The 17318-nt window shown below is 41.2% G+C and overlaps 1 protein-coding gene across 11 annotated transcripts in view; it reads right to left on the reverse strand.

Moving 5' to 3' along the window:
* Window positions 1–17318, reverse strand: part of TBXAS1 (thromboxane A synthase 1) — a 237370-nt gene that overhangs the window by 142070 nt on the left and 77982 nt on the right. For all 11 annotated transcript variants that reach the window (XM_064737262.1, XM_064737271.1, XM_064737289.1 and 8 more), the window contains one exon: window positions 5901–5953. In XM_064737262.1, the coding sequence (XP_064593332.1) occupies window positions 5901–5953 (53 nt within the window). The remainder of the gene's footprint in view (window positions 1–5900; window positions 5954–17318) is intronic.

Raw genomic sequence — 17318 nt, forward strand, 5'->3', positions numbered from 1 at the left:
GTGAAACCTTCTCCTAGCCAAGGCTGCTATGTGCATACACACAGAAGCAGACCAAGATTCAATCAGGTTCCTCAGATGCTTAGATATGGTACAAGGACCTGCTCCTGCTTCCACTGTCAATCTTAGGAGCTGGCACAGTTTTGGCCAGTCTCTCAGAGCTGTTCCATATCTGACCAAATCTGTCAGTGAAGCAATTCCGAGCAGGACATGTTCCTCTGCACAAACAGTCATTTGCTGGAGCTATGGTCCCAGCAGTTTGTACATGCCATGAGCACAGAAACAAGCATCAGGAACATGGTGCAGGTGACAGGCAGGGTCCTTTGTTGCCTTGCCAAGAGCACATAAAATGCTGTCTGTCTCATATGGTTGGATTTCACACTCTCTTTCCCGAGGTGTCAAAGATTACATCAGGTCTTTGACTTACATCGGCTCAAACAGCTGCAGTGGAGTCACAGAGGGATTGGATGGAGGAAAACTGGGGAAAAGCACAGCAGTGAACACATGCCTGCAGCTCAGCCACCCCAGGGCAGTGTCTGGAGCCTCAGAGAGGAGTGGGAGAGCCTTGCACACAGAAGGGACTACCACTTCACCAAGGGTTTTGATCCCAATGGCTTTGCCTGCACTGAGGGCTGGAACTGCAAAATTGTGATGGGCTTTTGAGTTCTGTATATGAATACACAAAACAAATGTCCCTAGACCTTCCTGGGGCTACATTACAAAACCAAGAACCATCACAGAGTACATAAACTCAAGTTGCATGGTTTTCATGGGAGGTCACAGTCCACACAGCAGATTTGTCCATGGCTGTGAGGTGCTCATCAATAAATACCTTTACAATACTAGTACACTAGGTATCAATTTGCAATGTTCCAGAGAACTAAGTACATTTGAAACATGCCAGAGTTAAACTGGTCAACTAATTTACTGTAAATTTTGCCAACAATCTGCAGCCCAAGGATCTGTGTATGCAGAACATAAAATACTCCAACAGTGATCAGGCAGCCACAAAAACAATTCCACCTGTAACAGTGGCACAGACTCCAGCTCTCAGAACAGTGTGGTATGCCACCTTTTGGGCAAGTCTTGAGGCATCAGTCCCACAGAAGGCTATGTTTTCAGGTCTAGAGACCTAGGAGACAATTAACTCTAGAGACAAGAGGAAAAACTGGTGATGTTATACCCCAAAGTAACTCCTCACAAGACTTGTTCCAGCAGCTTGATTTAACCACTGGAGCCAAATATAACCAATACCTAATTATGTTTAGCTGTGGGAATTCAGATGGAGATGTTGCATTGTACCATGAATTCCACCCTGGAGTTTCTGCCAGGAATATTGTTGGGTTTCAGTTCTTTCTTGGAAAACAATTTAAAAAAATAGGTTACTATTTACGAATTCTCATAGTGATTAAAAGAAAGGCTCCTGAAAGTTTAACTTAAAAACATTAAGATTGTCCTATTGCTCTGCCCATTCATGCAATAATATTTTCCACTTCAGAGGGAATGGCTAACACATTTCGCAGAAGAGCAACTAAATTGTCTACATGCAAAGTGCTATCAAAAGAGAGGGCGGAGAGGGAGAAGAAATATTTTTCTCCCCATTAACTTCTTCCAGGTACAATAGAACTAGGAGTTTATGTGCACCAACAGCACTAAAAATATTTTTAAGGCACAAATGCAATTGGTTTTTTATGGCCCTGATTCAGCAAGGTAGACAGACTTCTGGTTAACTTGAAACATGTTGAGCAATACCATTGACTTTAATGTGATTACTCATGTACTCAGAGTTAGGGGTTCTGCTGTACTGTACAATTTGCAGGTAGTTAATGGAAGAAAGAGATAATTCTAACCAACATCAGCAATTCTGGGGCTGGTCAACAATCAAAGAACCTTATCACAGCAGTGAGAAGGAAATACATCTTGATGAAATATGAAAGACCTGACATCAGCCAAAAAATATACTGCTCTTTAAGAAAACAAAAATCCAGGCAAGTGAGGCTACCAAAATTCCCTGTCAGGTTACATGGGTAACAGAGATTAGGAGGAGCTATAAAACAGCAACAGGAAGCTTGCCTTTCCCTATCATTGTCAAGGTATGATTTCTTGTAGCTGAAATATAAAAAGTAAATTCTTTCAAATATCAAAAAAAAGGAAGTACCCCAAGAGAGGTAGTTAAGTCCAGTAGATCCCCCCCACCACCAGTGCAAAAGAGGAAATCAAACAGGATATAATTTTTTCACAAAACTGAGGTATTTCTTTCCATGAGCCTTCAGAAACAAAGATGAGAATACTTTTCCTGGAATCACTTTTTCCACAGAAAGCAGCAAGAGGCTAGAAATAGAGGGCTTAAAAAACTTTGTGACATTAAAATAGCAATAAAGACATTGCTTCTTCAGTTAAACTCAGCCCATGATGACGACATCAGCTGTTCCCTGCAGGAGGAGATCCTGCCCTGTCCACCTTAGGTTTGTCCCAAGGTATTTGATGACAGCAGAAGGAAGAAAAAGGCTTTGAGTAAAGTTCCACATGCCCAGATCCCAGAAATGCATGTCTCTCTTCCATCCAGAAAAGGGGAAAGCCCCAAGCCCCCACACTGACAAACCAGAGCTTCTACTACAGACATCTTCAGGCTTCTCACAGCAGGTTGAAGTTCAATGTTCCAAGTCAAGGCAGAGAAAGAATAGGGTTTGACCTGCTGCAAGCATTTTCAGATGCAAAACAACATGAAGAAAGAGTGTCGCCCCACAAATGGCACAATTTTAATCTGTTCTCACTCTTTGCTTATACACAGTAAGGTCTATGTTACAACCTCTTGCATCCTTCCCCATGTCCAAATGCACTGCTACAGTCAAAGGCAGAATAAACTCCTTCATCCCAGAGCAATCAACTGCCCACTTGGGGCTGTGTCATATTTTCTACAATCACTGGTAGTATGTCGTTAGGCCAAGAATATATTACTTATTTTGGCAGAATTCTTTTACTCCAAATCAGTTCTGTGAAGCCATCATGATGCAATTGCAACAGAGCAGTCAAATGCAGATTAGGTGCATATAGAAAGCAAAACTAACTCACTCTCACATTGTAGAAGTTGCTTTTCTACTTCCATAAAATATGTTGTCCCTCTTTATTTCTCTGTCTGCTTTTATCACCTATTTCCAATCAATAGCTATTAACCTACAATTGAAATGGAACAATTGTTGTGGTGGAGGTGAGAATAAAGCAACATAGCATTAATATTAATCCAAAAAATGAGTGGTGTAAATCACTAATTTCCACAGCAAACAGGGCTACTCTCCTACAGAACTCTTATGTGAATAGGGAAATATTCAAGGCATATCTTAGTAAGTATTAGTACACTGTTTTCCAAATAGGATTGTTCTCAACTTCATTTTTGTTATGGAGAAATAGCACACATATTTTAGAGGAAGCATTTTTATAGAAGGTACTCCAAATCATAGCTAAATCAAAGATATCCACTGATACAGGACCTCTTCAAAAGTCACATCAGTGGCTTGGATTACCCTGTTTAATAGAAATGTTCCATCTCTGCTTTTGCACCAAACCAGAGCTGTTTGTTTCTGCCTTGGCCTCCATCTCAGGCCACCTCTGTATGAAAACAAACAGTTTTCACAGCATAAACTCACAACTGATGACTATTTGCATTGTCTGTCTTTATAAAATATCAGTACCATCACCTCTCCTTTAGATTTGCACACAGGAGCAAAGGAAAAAAAAAGCTTTTGTGACCTACAAAAGCCTTACTTGAAATAATTCTCTCCGACTTGAGGCCTTTTGGAATGGAAGGGATATATTGTTTTGACTTGATTAAAGCTGAAAAGTTGATTTGACATCCTGTTGTCAAGGAAACCAATTCACACACAAAAGAAAACAGTTGTGATGGTATCATTCAGACTATTCAAGTGACCTTAGGAAGAAAAAAAGGCTTCAGTTCCAAAGATTTGTATTCAACTCACTTCACCACTGTAGAAATAAAGATCATTGCTCTTTATGCTTATTGGAAAGCAGTTTTCAATCTGGGAAAAGAAAAATGCAACATCTTCTTCCATCTGCCAGATCCAATACTTTGCTGGGAATATACACATAAACACACCTACCATTTATTCGCCTGTTTCAAAGAACCACAGAAAGAATCACACTGAAGACTCAGAGGGAAGGAGAAAGAATTTCTTTAATTGACAGGACTGTGATAAATACCCCCTGACACATGCCCCACCTATTGAACAGCAGCTTGCAAGCCAGGTTTTAAAACATCCTCCTTCAACTACAAATAGACCTTACCTCGAACACAGCATTGTTTGCATCCAGCTTTGTTTTCCTGGGAGACATGGAAAAACAGATTTTTTTCTCTGCCAGCCCCCTAGATCCCTCACAAATTGAGCTTTCCATGCGTGCAATAAATGAAGTTTACCTATGCTCACTCTTCCTACCTAGAGAATCCCAAAGAGTCAGAACTACCCTGGCTGACCACAACCACCATCACCCAGCTCTGCAGTCCCTGCAAGTCTCACAGAGGTTTCACTCCCTAACAGCCTGTAAGTGGATTGCAGAAAGGAAACTTTCTATCTGCTCACACACTGTAATTATACATCTCTTTCTCCAATGACATAGCCTTGCCTGGCTGAGTGAGCAGACAGATGACTAAATAGCAACTTGTCTCAAATTCAGCTTAGAGAAAAAAATAAGCATGATATTAATAAGGAGGGAAGTATACTGAGGAATAAATGCCAGTGTTCTTACATTATTGTCATTTAAGGGCATCACACCAAAGGTCACAGAGATAATAAGCCTCAGTCACTTTCCATTTGTTACACAACATACAAATTGCTGCAGCATTAATGAATATCTTTCCCCATTTCTGGCCAGTCAAGATACTGCATTATTTCCTCCTAGACAAGTAGCTAACCCTTGGAATTCATTATTTCCATCACTTCTTGCAGGGCTTTGTCCTTCGGGCTGAGCATAAATGCCACGAGGTGGCTGTGACTGAAGCATCAAATGCCTGAGCCTGACTTCTTCCTGCTAGAGCTTTTTTGCTGGGAGAGCATACAGAGCTCATTGGTATACTTTGTAATCACATATGTATACACACAGACATTCATATGTGCTCTCTTACAAGTATCTTAAACTCCTTGCAGACCATGGGGAAAAAATTTGACATTTTCATAATTTGCAGATATTGCCTGATACATATATATTGAAATAATAGTTATGCTACAAACATCAACTGACCACAAAATAGAAGATACCAGGGGACAACTGCATTTCCACTTAAAATGATGACAGCTGGAAAGTAAGTAGTTCTTGGAACAGAAATGACATTCATGGAAATGTGGAAGGGCTTCTATGAAGGGATATTCTGCTTAAAATCTCTTCACTTCTAACAAACTGCTAAGATAGTACAGCTGAGCTATAGAGAGAGGAATGCCTCATTTCTAATCTGTACCTCATTGTATTTTAAGTTTAGGAATTTTGCATAAATATAGATAGCAACAGCTGAACCAAATTCATACTATTTCATAAACTGAGGGTTTTTTAAGATGACAAATTATTATTTCCACTGTTCACTGTAAGCATAAAGAATATGCAGATGAAAAGAGAATATTGAAGGCTGGTAGCTTTGTACAGTTCTGAAAACGACTAAACTTTATGTGCATAATTAAAATAAGAGAGAAAAATGAAGTGCAATCCCAAATGCTGAATTAAAATAAGCCAAGAGTATTTGCTGCATGTAATCAAACCACCTCCACCTCTGTCCCCCAAACTGAAACACTGCACTCTGCATTTTGATGAATATCTTATCTTGGTATTTTCTCCTCTCCCACCCAACAAACTCAAAGAACAAGAGCCAGAAAGAAGAAAGATGACAGCACTGCTCAACTTACCCACAAACAGGTCCATAATCTTTTATGAGTTTTGTGTGGCTCTCCCAAAAACCCTGGAAGAAAGAAAAAAACCACAATATTTTAGAGAAAGAAAAAAACCACAATATTTTAGAGTGCTTAGCAGAAGCTCTATTACACACTGTTTCTACCACTCACACAAAGTGGTAGAAGTTCAGCCAGGAGAACCATGGTATTAACTCCTACCTTCACCTTTCTAATATTGTCCACATGTGACAAACAGAGTCTAGAAAGGATGGCTGGAAAAACATATCCCAACCCCAAAAAATATCTGGACAGCCATGAAATATGTTTTCATCAATTTTTTATTGTCCAAAATTTGTTACCATTTCACGATTCAATAGTTTTAAACTAAATTCATCATCTTGGTCCTGACTCAATTTTTTCAGATATGCAAATGGATGGAAAACTTAACAGATAAATTAATAAGATGACAAGTATATGAATTACTACACAAAAGGGAAGCACAGGGAATATGGCAAGGTCATCTTTTTTAGTCCCATTATTAAAAAACCTGAACCCTGCAAGTCAAAGTTTAGCACAAGGCAGTCAGCTGGTACATTCCGCAGAATGGTAAGCAGATTTCTTTTTCAAATTTTTACTATTTTTACTGTCTTCCATTTTCATAATTGAAGAAAATTCGTATCCATTTATCTAAATAAACCTGTCACTATACTCAATTGTTAGTGTCTTAAATGAATTCAAATTGATTAATCTAAAGAAGGTGTACAAAATATACAATATTCCTGAAAATTAACGATAAAATATCTGCTTTAATGAAACTGCAGTATTTGAGGACCGTGCTCCATTGTGTTTGCAACTTGTCTATGGAAAAAGTAACCCGTTTGATTGCATTAATCTGCATTTATATTAACAGAAGACAGACTAGCATGATCTATTTTCATTCTTAAGAGAAAATTCACTAAAAAAGTAGAATACTTACGTCTCGTATTGAATCTTTCTTGCTTTTTACAACATCCCACAGAATATTAGCTAGAACAATACAACTACTGTAAATACATCTACTGCTGACATAAATAAACAAGCCCATGTAATGTGTGTATGCTTTGAGAGTACTTTGCCTAAGAAAAAGCAAATCTGGTAACCAAAGTAATGATCTGACTTAACACCCTTGGGTGCTAACTTATTGTCCAAATTAGCAAAGCACTTGCCACCACCTGCAGTCCTCATAGAGTCCCTCAATTTTTTTTTTTTTTTTTTTATTCTTATAGTACAGTTGTGCTTTTTTTTTTTAATCCTGGACTTGTAACACTTTTATTCTGCAGGACAATATGTCCCCAGTTTAAGGCAAGAACTCTAGGCTCTCCTTTAGCTACAAAAACTACTGGATGACGTGTAAGAAAATACACTGAAGATAAAATTATGAAAGAGGTGGATGACAGCCTGAAGAGAATGTATATTGCCTGAAAATAATATATATTCTCCCCTGAAAAATTCTTCACTACTGAGGTAAGCAGAAAAGCCTCACACATTAGCACAGAGAAGCTAAGGTGGACAAAGGCTTCGTAACACCACAAACACAGACAGCTAACTCAAAAAGGCTTTTGCCTGCAGACACCATGGGAGGGGGAAAGGCACATACACATTCACACCGACCTGCATTTTTGCCACAGAGATACACAGCCTGCAATTGCTGTGATTTCAGCATTATAAGGGCTGTCTGCTGGCGCAAGGGGGAATCCTGGGGTCACATTCTGCATGCAGCCATTTCAGGCTGGCCCAGCAGGCCCAGCCCACGGGCACACTGTGACCCCAGTGCCCAGGCTGCACAAACACAGTGACACTTCCAGCACGGCTCGAGGTCACCACCACAGCCCCATGGGTGTGCCAAACACTGCTGTATCACAACCCCACTGCTTGGGCAGGGCAGAGGAACTCCCAGTCCTGTGGGGCAATGCCAAACCAGGTCTGATCTCCAGCCCACTTCCCTCCTAAGCTGAGCCTCCAGCAAGGACACCCACGCTGCAGCCTGAGCCCTGCCTGCTCGCTGTGCTTTGGATTGCAGGCACGCACATAGGTATTGCACTTGCTGTACCCACCAGCTGCATTCCAGCGAGCCAGCAGGATATTAACATTTTCAAGAAGCCTAGGCTTTAAATGATTCAGTGGAAAAGCCTTCCAGAAAGCCAGCTTCTTGGAAGAGCTGCTTCTGGCTCAACTGCATTAGGGGGGGTCAGGCAGAACACATTTCAAATCAGATCTGTTAACCAGTAACTGGCTTTCCACCTCCAGGACTCCTAAATAATTGCACTGGCTTAAAATTAACCACACTTAATTTTTTTTTTCCCCTAAAGTGAGAAGTACTAGCCTGCAGGATGGGGGAAGAGGAGTTGAAAAGCACCTGGGAAAGACCATGAGAAAGCATCCTCAGGAGTAAAAAAAAGCCTTAATTCTCTACACTCCAGGACACTTTCTCATGCTGACTGCACTCACATACTCACTACTACAGCCTCCACTGTTCACCCCTGGGACCCACTGCTGTCCTGGCCTCCTCCAGGGCCTGGTGAGCACCTGGTAGCAGCTCTTGTGGCAGCAGGCCTGGGAAAGAGAAGCCAACAGCACACACAGGAGCCCATGGAGCTGTGGTGGCAGGACTGTAACAGGGCAGAGAGCATGTGCATCTATCCCTTACACACCACAGCATGCCTTTCAGCTGCAGGAAGCCGGAGCCATAAAAAGGCCCCTGTGTTTGCTCTTGATAGCCACAAGGAAAGCCAAGGAACCTGCATGGTCTCAGAGTGAGGGGCTATGCCACATCCACACAGCTCTGCCAGTTTTGCAGCACCATCCCAAAACACACCCTCCAGCAGACAGGTACCCAGAAAACATCCTCACCTTCTCCCCTGAGTCATGCTTGAAGCACAGCAAGCCTCATAAATGCTTTTGGTAATTTATTTACACTGGCTGAGTTTGGTTTCCTTCAATCAATTATTGCAGACTTCTCCATGTTTTATAATTGCACTTGTACTTAGTATCTATGACATAACAAAGCACCTGCCCACAATCAGCTGCTGTTTCACAAGAAAATGGGAGTAGACATCACCTATCTTTGCTTCCTTTCCTCCTATTTATCCACTGGGTGATCCGCAGTCAAACTGAGAAATGGCACCTGCTGACTTGTACCCAGTGGCTTTATGCTCCCAAAACCAGGAATTATAACAAAACAACATGGGTATTAGGAAAAGAATAATCAGAGGAAAATGGAAATATACGTATTCTGTGTTTTTTTGAAAAAGAGAAGGAAACAGAAAAGCAAAAACACTCAGTATTATGACACCATGTGCATCAGGAAGAACTGTTGTGCATTAAACACTCAGTAGTAAAAATTAAAAGCATCGTCAGCAATGATGTTCCAAGCTTAAAACAAAAAATATCACTTAGTGTTTTCTTTGTTTGGAAGCTGCAGAGATGAGCTATCATCATCAACTCAGAAAATGGTTGGGCCAGGGGGACCTGTCACGTGTGGCCCATGCAGTGAGGTACCAGCCTGAGGTCAGCCCATCATCAAACAGGATAATGCAGGGGTAGGAAAAGCTTCTTCCCCCGAAGAAAGCATATTTTACAGCATCTGGTATACCATGGAAACAGCAGCTCAAGTGGGCTGACTGCTGCACACCCAGAAGGTTCTTTGTTTACATATCTGGCGGTTGCCTCCCTGCAGGGAATTTGCATTCTCCCCTTTCTCTGAGCGTGTATCATCTGCTGCATCTGTGGATAGAACCACTCCCAAGGCCAAATCCTGCTCTCAGGGATACAGGCGCAAACCCCATGGAAGAGAACAAGGTCTGGGTCTGCACCAGACAAAGCCAAGTCTGGTCACTGCCAATCATTTTTCCTGAGATACCAACTGTTGAAGATTCAGCTTGAGCTGCATACGTGAAAGGGCTGAAATTGCTCAAGTATCCCCTCTCCTTTTTTTTCAATAGACTCTGCCACTCCAAGACAGATACTTCAGCAATTTCCTCCTCATTGCATATTCACCTTGCTAGTTCTTCACAGCAAGGAAAAAATCTGCGGCAATGTCATCTTTCCTCCTGGCTGAAAATGGTTGTAGGCACTAAGCCAAAGTTTTCACAAAGAAGCAGTATTTCAGAGAGAAGCTATGTATTTTGATTTTTGGGGTGTTTAACATGAGGCATATCCAACCTATTCCTTTTAGTTGCTCAATACCTGCAGATCTCATGGCTTCAAATGGAAAATGACTCAGATTGTATGGAGAATGCTTTGAACATTTCAGCTTACTGCAGGTGGAAAACAAATTATGTGGTTTATGAACTTCACCATGCTCCTTCAGGGTCATGAGATAAAATGGTTTGAAGAGAGCCACAAAGCTGGGATGCAGCAGATGCCTACTCCTGACAGTAACTCAAAATCTGGACTCCAAAATGGGTCCTAGAGAATGCAATGAGGGTATCCCTTGAATTTTGCAGTGTACTGAATGTCATAAAAGCTACTGAGCTCTGAGAAGATGGATGTGATGAGCCCATCAAAATTCACTGCAAGTGGGAAACATCACCCTTGCAAGAACAGCCAAGGGAAAAGGCTTCTTTTGTTGCTCCTTTCTGAAAAGTATCAGATATTATCTGATGTCAGTCACTTTACCAAGGCACCCTGGATTCCAACTTGCGACTAAGAAGCCAAAGATGCCACATCCCATAAGTAGTCCCATATATGCTCCACCTTTATCACCTTATATCAGAAGTGATGCTCTGTTTCATTGTGATATTAATAATGACAGCATCATTGTTCAAGTGCAAACCTCATATCAAGAGATTAAAAAAATCTATACAGTTGTTTATGGTACATAATAACAATAAATATTTTTGCATCAGATTTTTAGCATTCAATGGGCTTTCACACATTTTTCTTTAGACCACCTGAAAAAGAAAATTGCTAATAACCTAGTACCCAAAATGATTTTTTTTAACACAAGCTAGCATTTAATTAAAGTAACCTTGTATCAGTCTGCAACCCTCTTTGAAGCAATGACCCCAGACTGTACATCAGCTCCAGTAATAATCCTAGTGAAATCACTAGGATGCCAGCAGACAAGCGGAGGAACACAGCATGAACTTCTAAGCAGCCTGATTCTGAGCTATGTACATAGTTTGTTTCCTTTGATCACTACCATTAATGGTTGTCCTCTGTGTGTAATTTGGTTTAATTTATGTGTGTGTCATTTCAGATTTTAAAAAACACATATAGCCCTTCTAAATTTATTAAAGGCAGCCTTCGTACCCTTAATAGTTATTAAGAGAGGTTAGTGTTATGTAATTAAGTTAATCTCATCTGTAAAGGCTAATTAACTGAACACTAATTGAATCTGCATATGAAAATTCGGACAATGTGTTCTCATTACACAATTTTAAAAAAATTACCTGAGCTAAATACCAAACAATTTGTAAATTTCTTTCCTTCCACCTTTTCAGATCTTTAATAAAGATTAAGTTGGCAGGTTATTTCTGTGTGCTGCATTAGTCCTTGTTGTCCCTAACAAAGAGCTGTTATCTCACTTCAGTGGAACAGCTTTAGTCTCTCCCTGAAATATGGCTATTTTCCCTCTTGCCTGAGCTCTTCCTTTCCCCCTCTGCCCTTACCCTGTGCTTTTCTTTGCCCTCTTCTTCCTCTGCCACCTCTCCTTACTCAGAGAGGACAAAAGTTCTTGGGTTCAAGTCATATCTCACAAAGGATAAGAACGCATCCAGATATCACCTTAACCATATCACCAAAAGGATCAGATGGCACAATACAACTCAGTCATGCCCATTCAGCACCCCAGCTTAAAGCCACCTTGGCAGCTTTGGCAGGGTGCCACCTTTTTGCCCCCAAAGACCACTCAACATTGAAGTACTCCTCCTTCTCCACCTTGGTGTGCTGACATTACAAAAGCAAGACAGGTTTTGGACCCTTTTCTGAGGTTTGCCTTTTCTTGAAACATTTACTGCTTAAACCAGTCAATTTCCCATTTGGAAATTAAGAACAGCACATCATCTTTTCTGGTGTTTGCTGTTTCTCCCCATTAACCAGGTTAATGACTGATTCTAATAGGCTGGTAACTGAGGAGTTGGAGGGAGGGGGAGCCAAGGAAGCAAACACACAGAGGAAAGCCTGACCTCAATAGCATGCAAGATTTCTCAGATTTTCCTCACAAAACCCACCATATATCTTTGACATCAGAGCTAAAGCACCTGCACTGCCCAAGTGGATGGCTGGATGGAGCAGCTCCAGCCAGTTCACAGTCCTTCAGGCACCCCATGGCAGCCCACTTCACAGCAAATACTTAATGGAAAAGGGGATATACTGCTTTTTATCTTTCTTTAGGAAAATAACATATTTCCTAGGTGAGGGAACAATGAAAGATGCACACAGATTTCAGTAATGGATTTGGTCTCATGGCTGGGAAACCACTGTCACACCCAAAAGAATGAAAATCTGGATAAAAATCCAAAAAACAGTAAAACATCAAAGCTGTAGGGAAGTGAGTATGGACAGAGTAGAAAGAAAAGGTACAGCCAGGAAAGGAGGAAATCTACAGTTTTCTCAAGGGTCAATCCTGGGAAAAGGCTTGTTCAGTGTTTGGAGGACTGAGTTTGGCACAAAAAGGAGTCAGGCTTCAGTGAAGCACATGGTTCTGAATAGAGAGATCCTTTTCTCAGCAAGCAGAGACACTGAAATTGTCATACCAGAAGAACTGGGTGACCTGAAGAACCTGAACAACTGCAACAGAGGAGAGTTTAGTTGAAAGCAGAGCTTCATGCCCTTAGAGAGAGACTATGTTAACTCCAAGAATTTCTGCAGTAGCAGGTGAATGCTTGAAAATAACACAGAAGTGAAAAACCTGGATGGACACATTAACCATACGATAAAGATGATGGAAACTACCAATGCAGAGTATCTGAGATAGGCTTTCTCTGGAATGCTGCATGTAAATTTGATGAGCTGCCACATTCAAAAGGAATGAATTAAAAATGGAACAACTGGAGAAAAGGGTTACAAGGATCTTTGGGGAATAGAAGGCCTGTCTTACAAGTCATAATTAGGAGAGTCCATTTTAGCTAACCAAAGGTTCATTTTAGCAGACCAAAGGGAGGAGACATGCTTGCTGTCTGGAGCTGTACTGGGAGGAATCAGCAGGAAGAGAAAAATATCTACTTAATATAAAGGTCTACATTAGTAAAAGATCAAAGTCATATAAACTGGCTGTGGATAAATGTTGCTTGAAATGAGATAATTATTGACTATTGAAGTTGCAGGATTTTAGAAACCTTTTAGTCAGGACAGTGAGGACAAGAACCAAGATGTGGATACTCATAAAAATGAAGCGTAGGATGAATAACCCAGGTCATCTACACCAGCCCCTCAAGGAGATGAACAGTCACTTCTAGAATAAGAGGGACTCTTCTCATGGAAGAGATTTACTACACATTCACATGTGCACACAGCATTCACACTTGTAGTTGACTCAACTTTCCAACTCATTCTCATACAGATATAGTCTCATACATTAATTTGGCATACTGCAATGAGATTCTTGCTTTCTTTTTGTCTCTTTTTTCAATCTCATTTCACTTTAGAGACTTCATTTCCTCAACATCTTTGGGCTGTTAAATGCCAATCTGTCACAGGTAAGGATCTGGAAGCACACAAGATTAAGCAATTTGCCAAATGCCACACAAGAAGTCAATAGTAGAGCCAGAGACAAGGTCTCACAATCCTCCTCCTTGGTAGCTTACAAAAACATTCCTTCTCTGCCACAGAAACACAGGCAGTATATGAGAAAGGAAAGGAATATCAACAAATTTGATCTGTTTCTGAGATTTCAGACATATCACATGCCTGAGGCTTTAAAGAAAGGCGTGAGGAAAGGAACTATATATGCACGGCTAACTCTAAAATGCTTTAAGTAGAGGGAGGTTTCTTCCTCACCCAACTATTAGCTTAAGATTGAATTACTCTTATAGTATGCATAGCTACAAATGTAATTAGTCATAAAATGATCCAGACCCTCAAATTATTCCAGCTGCTGCATTTGATTCTCTGATTATTGCAATGATGAATTCTCCAGTCTGATTACACGGGCTAGAATAATATTTCTTTTTATCTATTTGAAAGTTACCTGCTGTTAGCCTCGACCTTGTTTATATCCACTATAGAGATATAATTGCAAACTTACTATTTTTACTAGGACTATTGTGTAGATAACATTTACCCCTGCTAGGCCCTTATTTTACTTCATAGTAAATGTCACAGATGACACCTATTCAGGCTTCTAGGAACTTTTGTCCAAAACAGAAAACATGTCATTATGAAGACATGTACAAAGAGAATTACAATTTGTTCAATGTGTGTTCATGAAAGGCTCCATATGAGGTCTTACAGACTCGCTGCAGTTTCTGATCCTTTGATAAACATATATTTATAATAAGTCAAGAAAACAGAAGAAAAATAGAAAGGAGCAATGGATTTATTTCTTTTTACTAAAGTATGTAATTTTCACTAAATGTCTTCTAAGTTGTCGTCCTTCCAAACTAAGTGCAATTCTCTCCTGCACAATCTCTACTTACATGTAATTCCACTGGATCACTAACCACCTTTGCTGCCTTAATATTACTGCATCCTCAAATTACAGCAGGAAAGCAGAGAATTACAGTGCTCTCTATAGGAGGGAGTTCATTGCACAATAGAGGACCACTGTAATGTGGATTTTCACTGTGAGCTCAATGTCTCAGATGGATTAGCATAAGCAATCAGCACATCTCACTAACGGTGAATGAATTTTATTCACTTTCTTTGCTGGCCTTCCTTTAAGAGAAGTAAAACAGTCATCTTCAAACATAATTTGAAGAAATGGAAACAACTTTTTGTAGGATATACAGACATGGTAGCTAAGTTGAAGGAAAACAAAGATTTGGGGAATACTCTGACAACACAGCAACACAGTTTCTGAGGGCAGCAAAGTGGCATTCAGAGAAATGAGAGTTGACTTCTTTCCCAAGAAAGGGAGGCAGGGACTCCTTCCTCCAAGGAGCTTTTCCACTTCAGAAGAGTGTCCCCTTCCTTCTCAGACCTATCAACAGCAGATTCCTTCAGACCACAAAAAAGTCATTTTAAATGATAAAATCTATTAACCAAACCCACTGTGAAAAAGTTTGTCTTGGGTGTCACAGAGTGCAAACAGACTTTGAAATAAGCATTGGAAAAATTACACATCCTTGTGCAAATCTTGCACCTACACAATTAGGATGACAATGATTAAGCTTTCTTTTCTGATGGAAACGCTGAGCCATCTCATACTGCTCACTAGTGCCTAAGTGGGCACAATTTAGGTGGGTTTCAAGAAAACCTCATCTGTAGAACACAAGATTACTCATTCAGTGAGCAATACCTTGGCCTCCTCAGAGACATTCCCCTCTTAGAGTGTAGGGGTCTCTGCCATTGTTTATGAACTCTTTATAAATCCACGCCACCTATTTTTCTGTGACCACCAAGTTTAAAACTATGAAATATACACTTAGGATAATCACAAGTGAAAGAACTTAAGATAATCACAAATTCAGCTCTCAGATTTTGGTCTTTTATTGTGATGATGCTAAGACACAGAACAGTATCCAAGCCAAAGCACCAGACAGCACACAGAGTCCTGCATCGAGGGAAGAGACCTGGAAAGATCACTACATGTGACAGACATTAATCATGCCACTTAATACATTACTGAAAGATACCAGGACTATTTCTGTATTTTAACATGGCCAGACAAGCTCAGCTTCCTCTTGCCTAATTCCCACCTTGTATGGATGCAGCTCTCAAGCACGAAAAGAGAAAAACGTCCCCATAGATTGTAGTGGCCTCTGATGCAGAGCAGAGCAGACTGCTATCTGCAGCATGGACAGGCCAGGCACAGGCATGACAGGTCCCTTGTGTTCCCATCTATCACATGGCACCTCGGTAAGAGCCACAAGGTTAAGGACAGACACGTCAGCTTGACACACACAAGGCTCAAGGCGAGCCCATACATTCAGCAGGGCAGGAGGGGGAATGTGCCTGCAGAGCAACATCTTCCGCCCAGCCAAGAGCAACATCTTCAGCCCAGCCATGGAACAAACACTCCCAGCACTTGATCCTGCTCCCAGAGCAATGTCCACCAGGTAGAACAGACCTACCCCAAAGCACTATGGACAGAGATGGGCTGTAAGATCCTGTGCAGAACACTTTTATCCCTTTGGGAATACAACAAACTGTAGCCCCGATAGCCACATTATAGCAAGCAGTTGACTCTTCACCTGTTTTAAAGTAACTGTTCCAGCAAAATCTCCATGTTTTCATGAGGCAAGTTACTCTCCATGCTCTGTCTTGAAGTCAAAGACTGTTTAAGACCCATGCCACCCATGCAGTAGCTTGTAGGATCTGAGCACAAAAGCCAGAAACACTAGAAAGCCATATCAGGCCACGCAGGAAAGGGATTAGGAAGAGGCAGACAGAAACATACAATGCCAATCCCTGTGTGGGCTGGAGAGAGGACTGCAGAGAGCATCAGGAGCTGACATAGCACTAGGAAACTAAACAGGAGGCTGCAGTGCAATCAGAATTTGGGAGCTCTAGCAATCAGTAAGATCACTGGCTAGCACAGGATGTGTCAAGCACAGTTAGAGTTTCAACTGTGACAATTTCATACACAGAAGAACTCAGGTTTGGAGGTGGGGATTAAATTGGCTCCTGTCAGCCATTCATTTCTGTTTCTAGATCATCACTCAGGGCTGGATTCTGCAGCAACACCAGGAAAAAAACCCAGAAAACTCCTTGTCAAGCCATCTGGGCTTGCTTCCTTTTCTAACAAATGATGCTGCACACCTGCAAATACCAGATATTTTCCAGAGGAACCAATGCATTTAGCTGTCCTTTTACAACTGAATTCATCTGCACAGGGGAAGAGAGAAAGGTGATTGGCACCCTCATTCAGTACAACACTTATGCCGGCCTAGATGCTTTGGCATAAGGCACAGAGTTGAGGGCAACAACTCCTCCTCTATGTCGCTGTGAATTAACCACATCCCTAAGAGACTGGGCCACTGGCAGACAGTAACCACTGCCAGGGATATGAAACAACCTTTCCATCACATCCTTCCCATAAAGCAACCACCTGGAGGGACTGGAGAGGAAAACAGCACAACCAAGCTCCTGATGCTTCCATCACCTCAGATGGAAAACTATCAGAACTCTGTCAATCTCCTGCTTTTCTTATGTACACAGTACACCTGTACAGAGCAGAGGGTCTGCACATTCTCAGGTCCAAGAGGATCACTTATTTTAGGTAGTGCTTTCAAAGCAGGGGCTTTCTTCTGAAGGTCCTCAAAGAAAAGGGGACCCCTATTTGGTAAACAG

This window comes from Zonotrichia leucophrys, chromosome 1A (assembly GCF_028769735.1).
Source record: "Zonotrichia leucophrys gambelii isolate GWCS_2022_RI chromosome 1A, RI_Zleu_2.0, whole genome shotgun sequence".
Lineage (NCBI taxonomy): Eukaryota > Metazoa > Chordata > Aves > Passeriformes > Passerellidae > Zonotrichia > Zonotrichia leucophrys.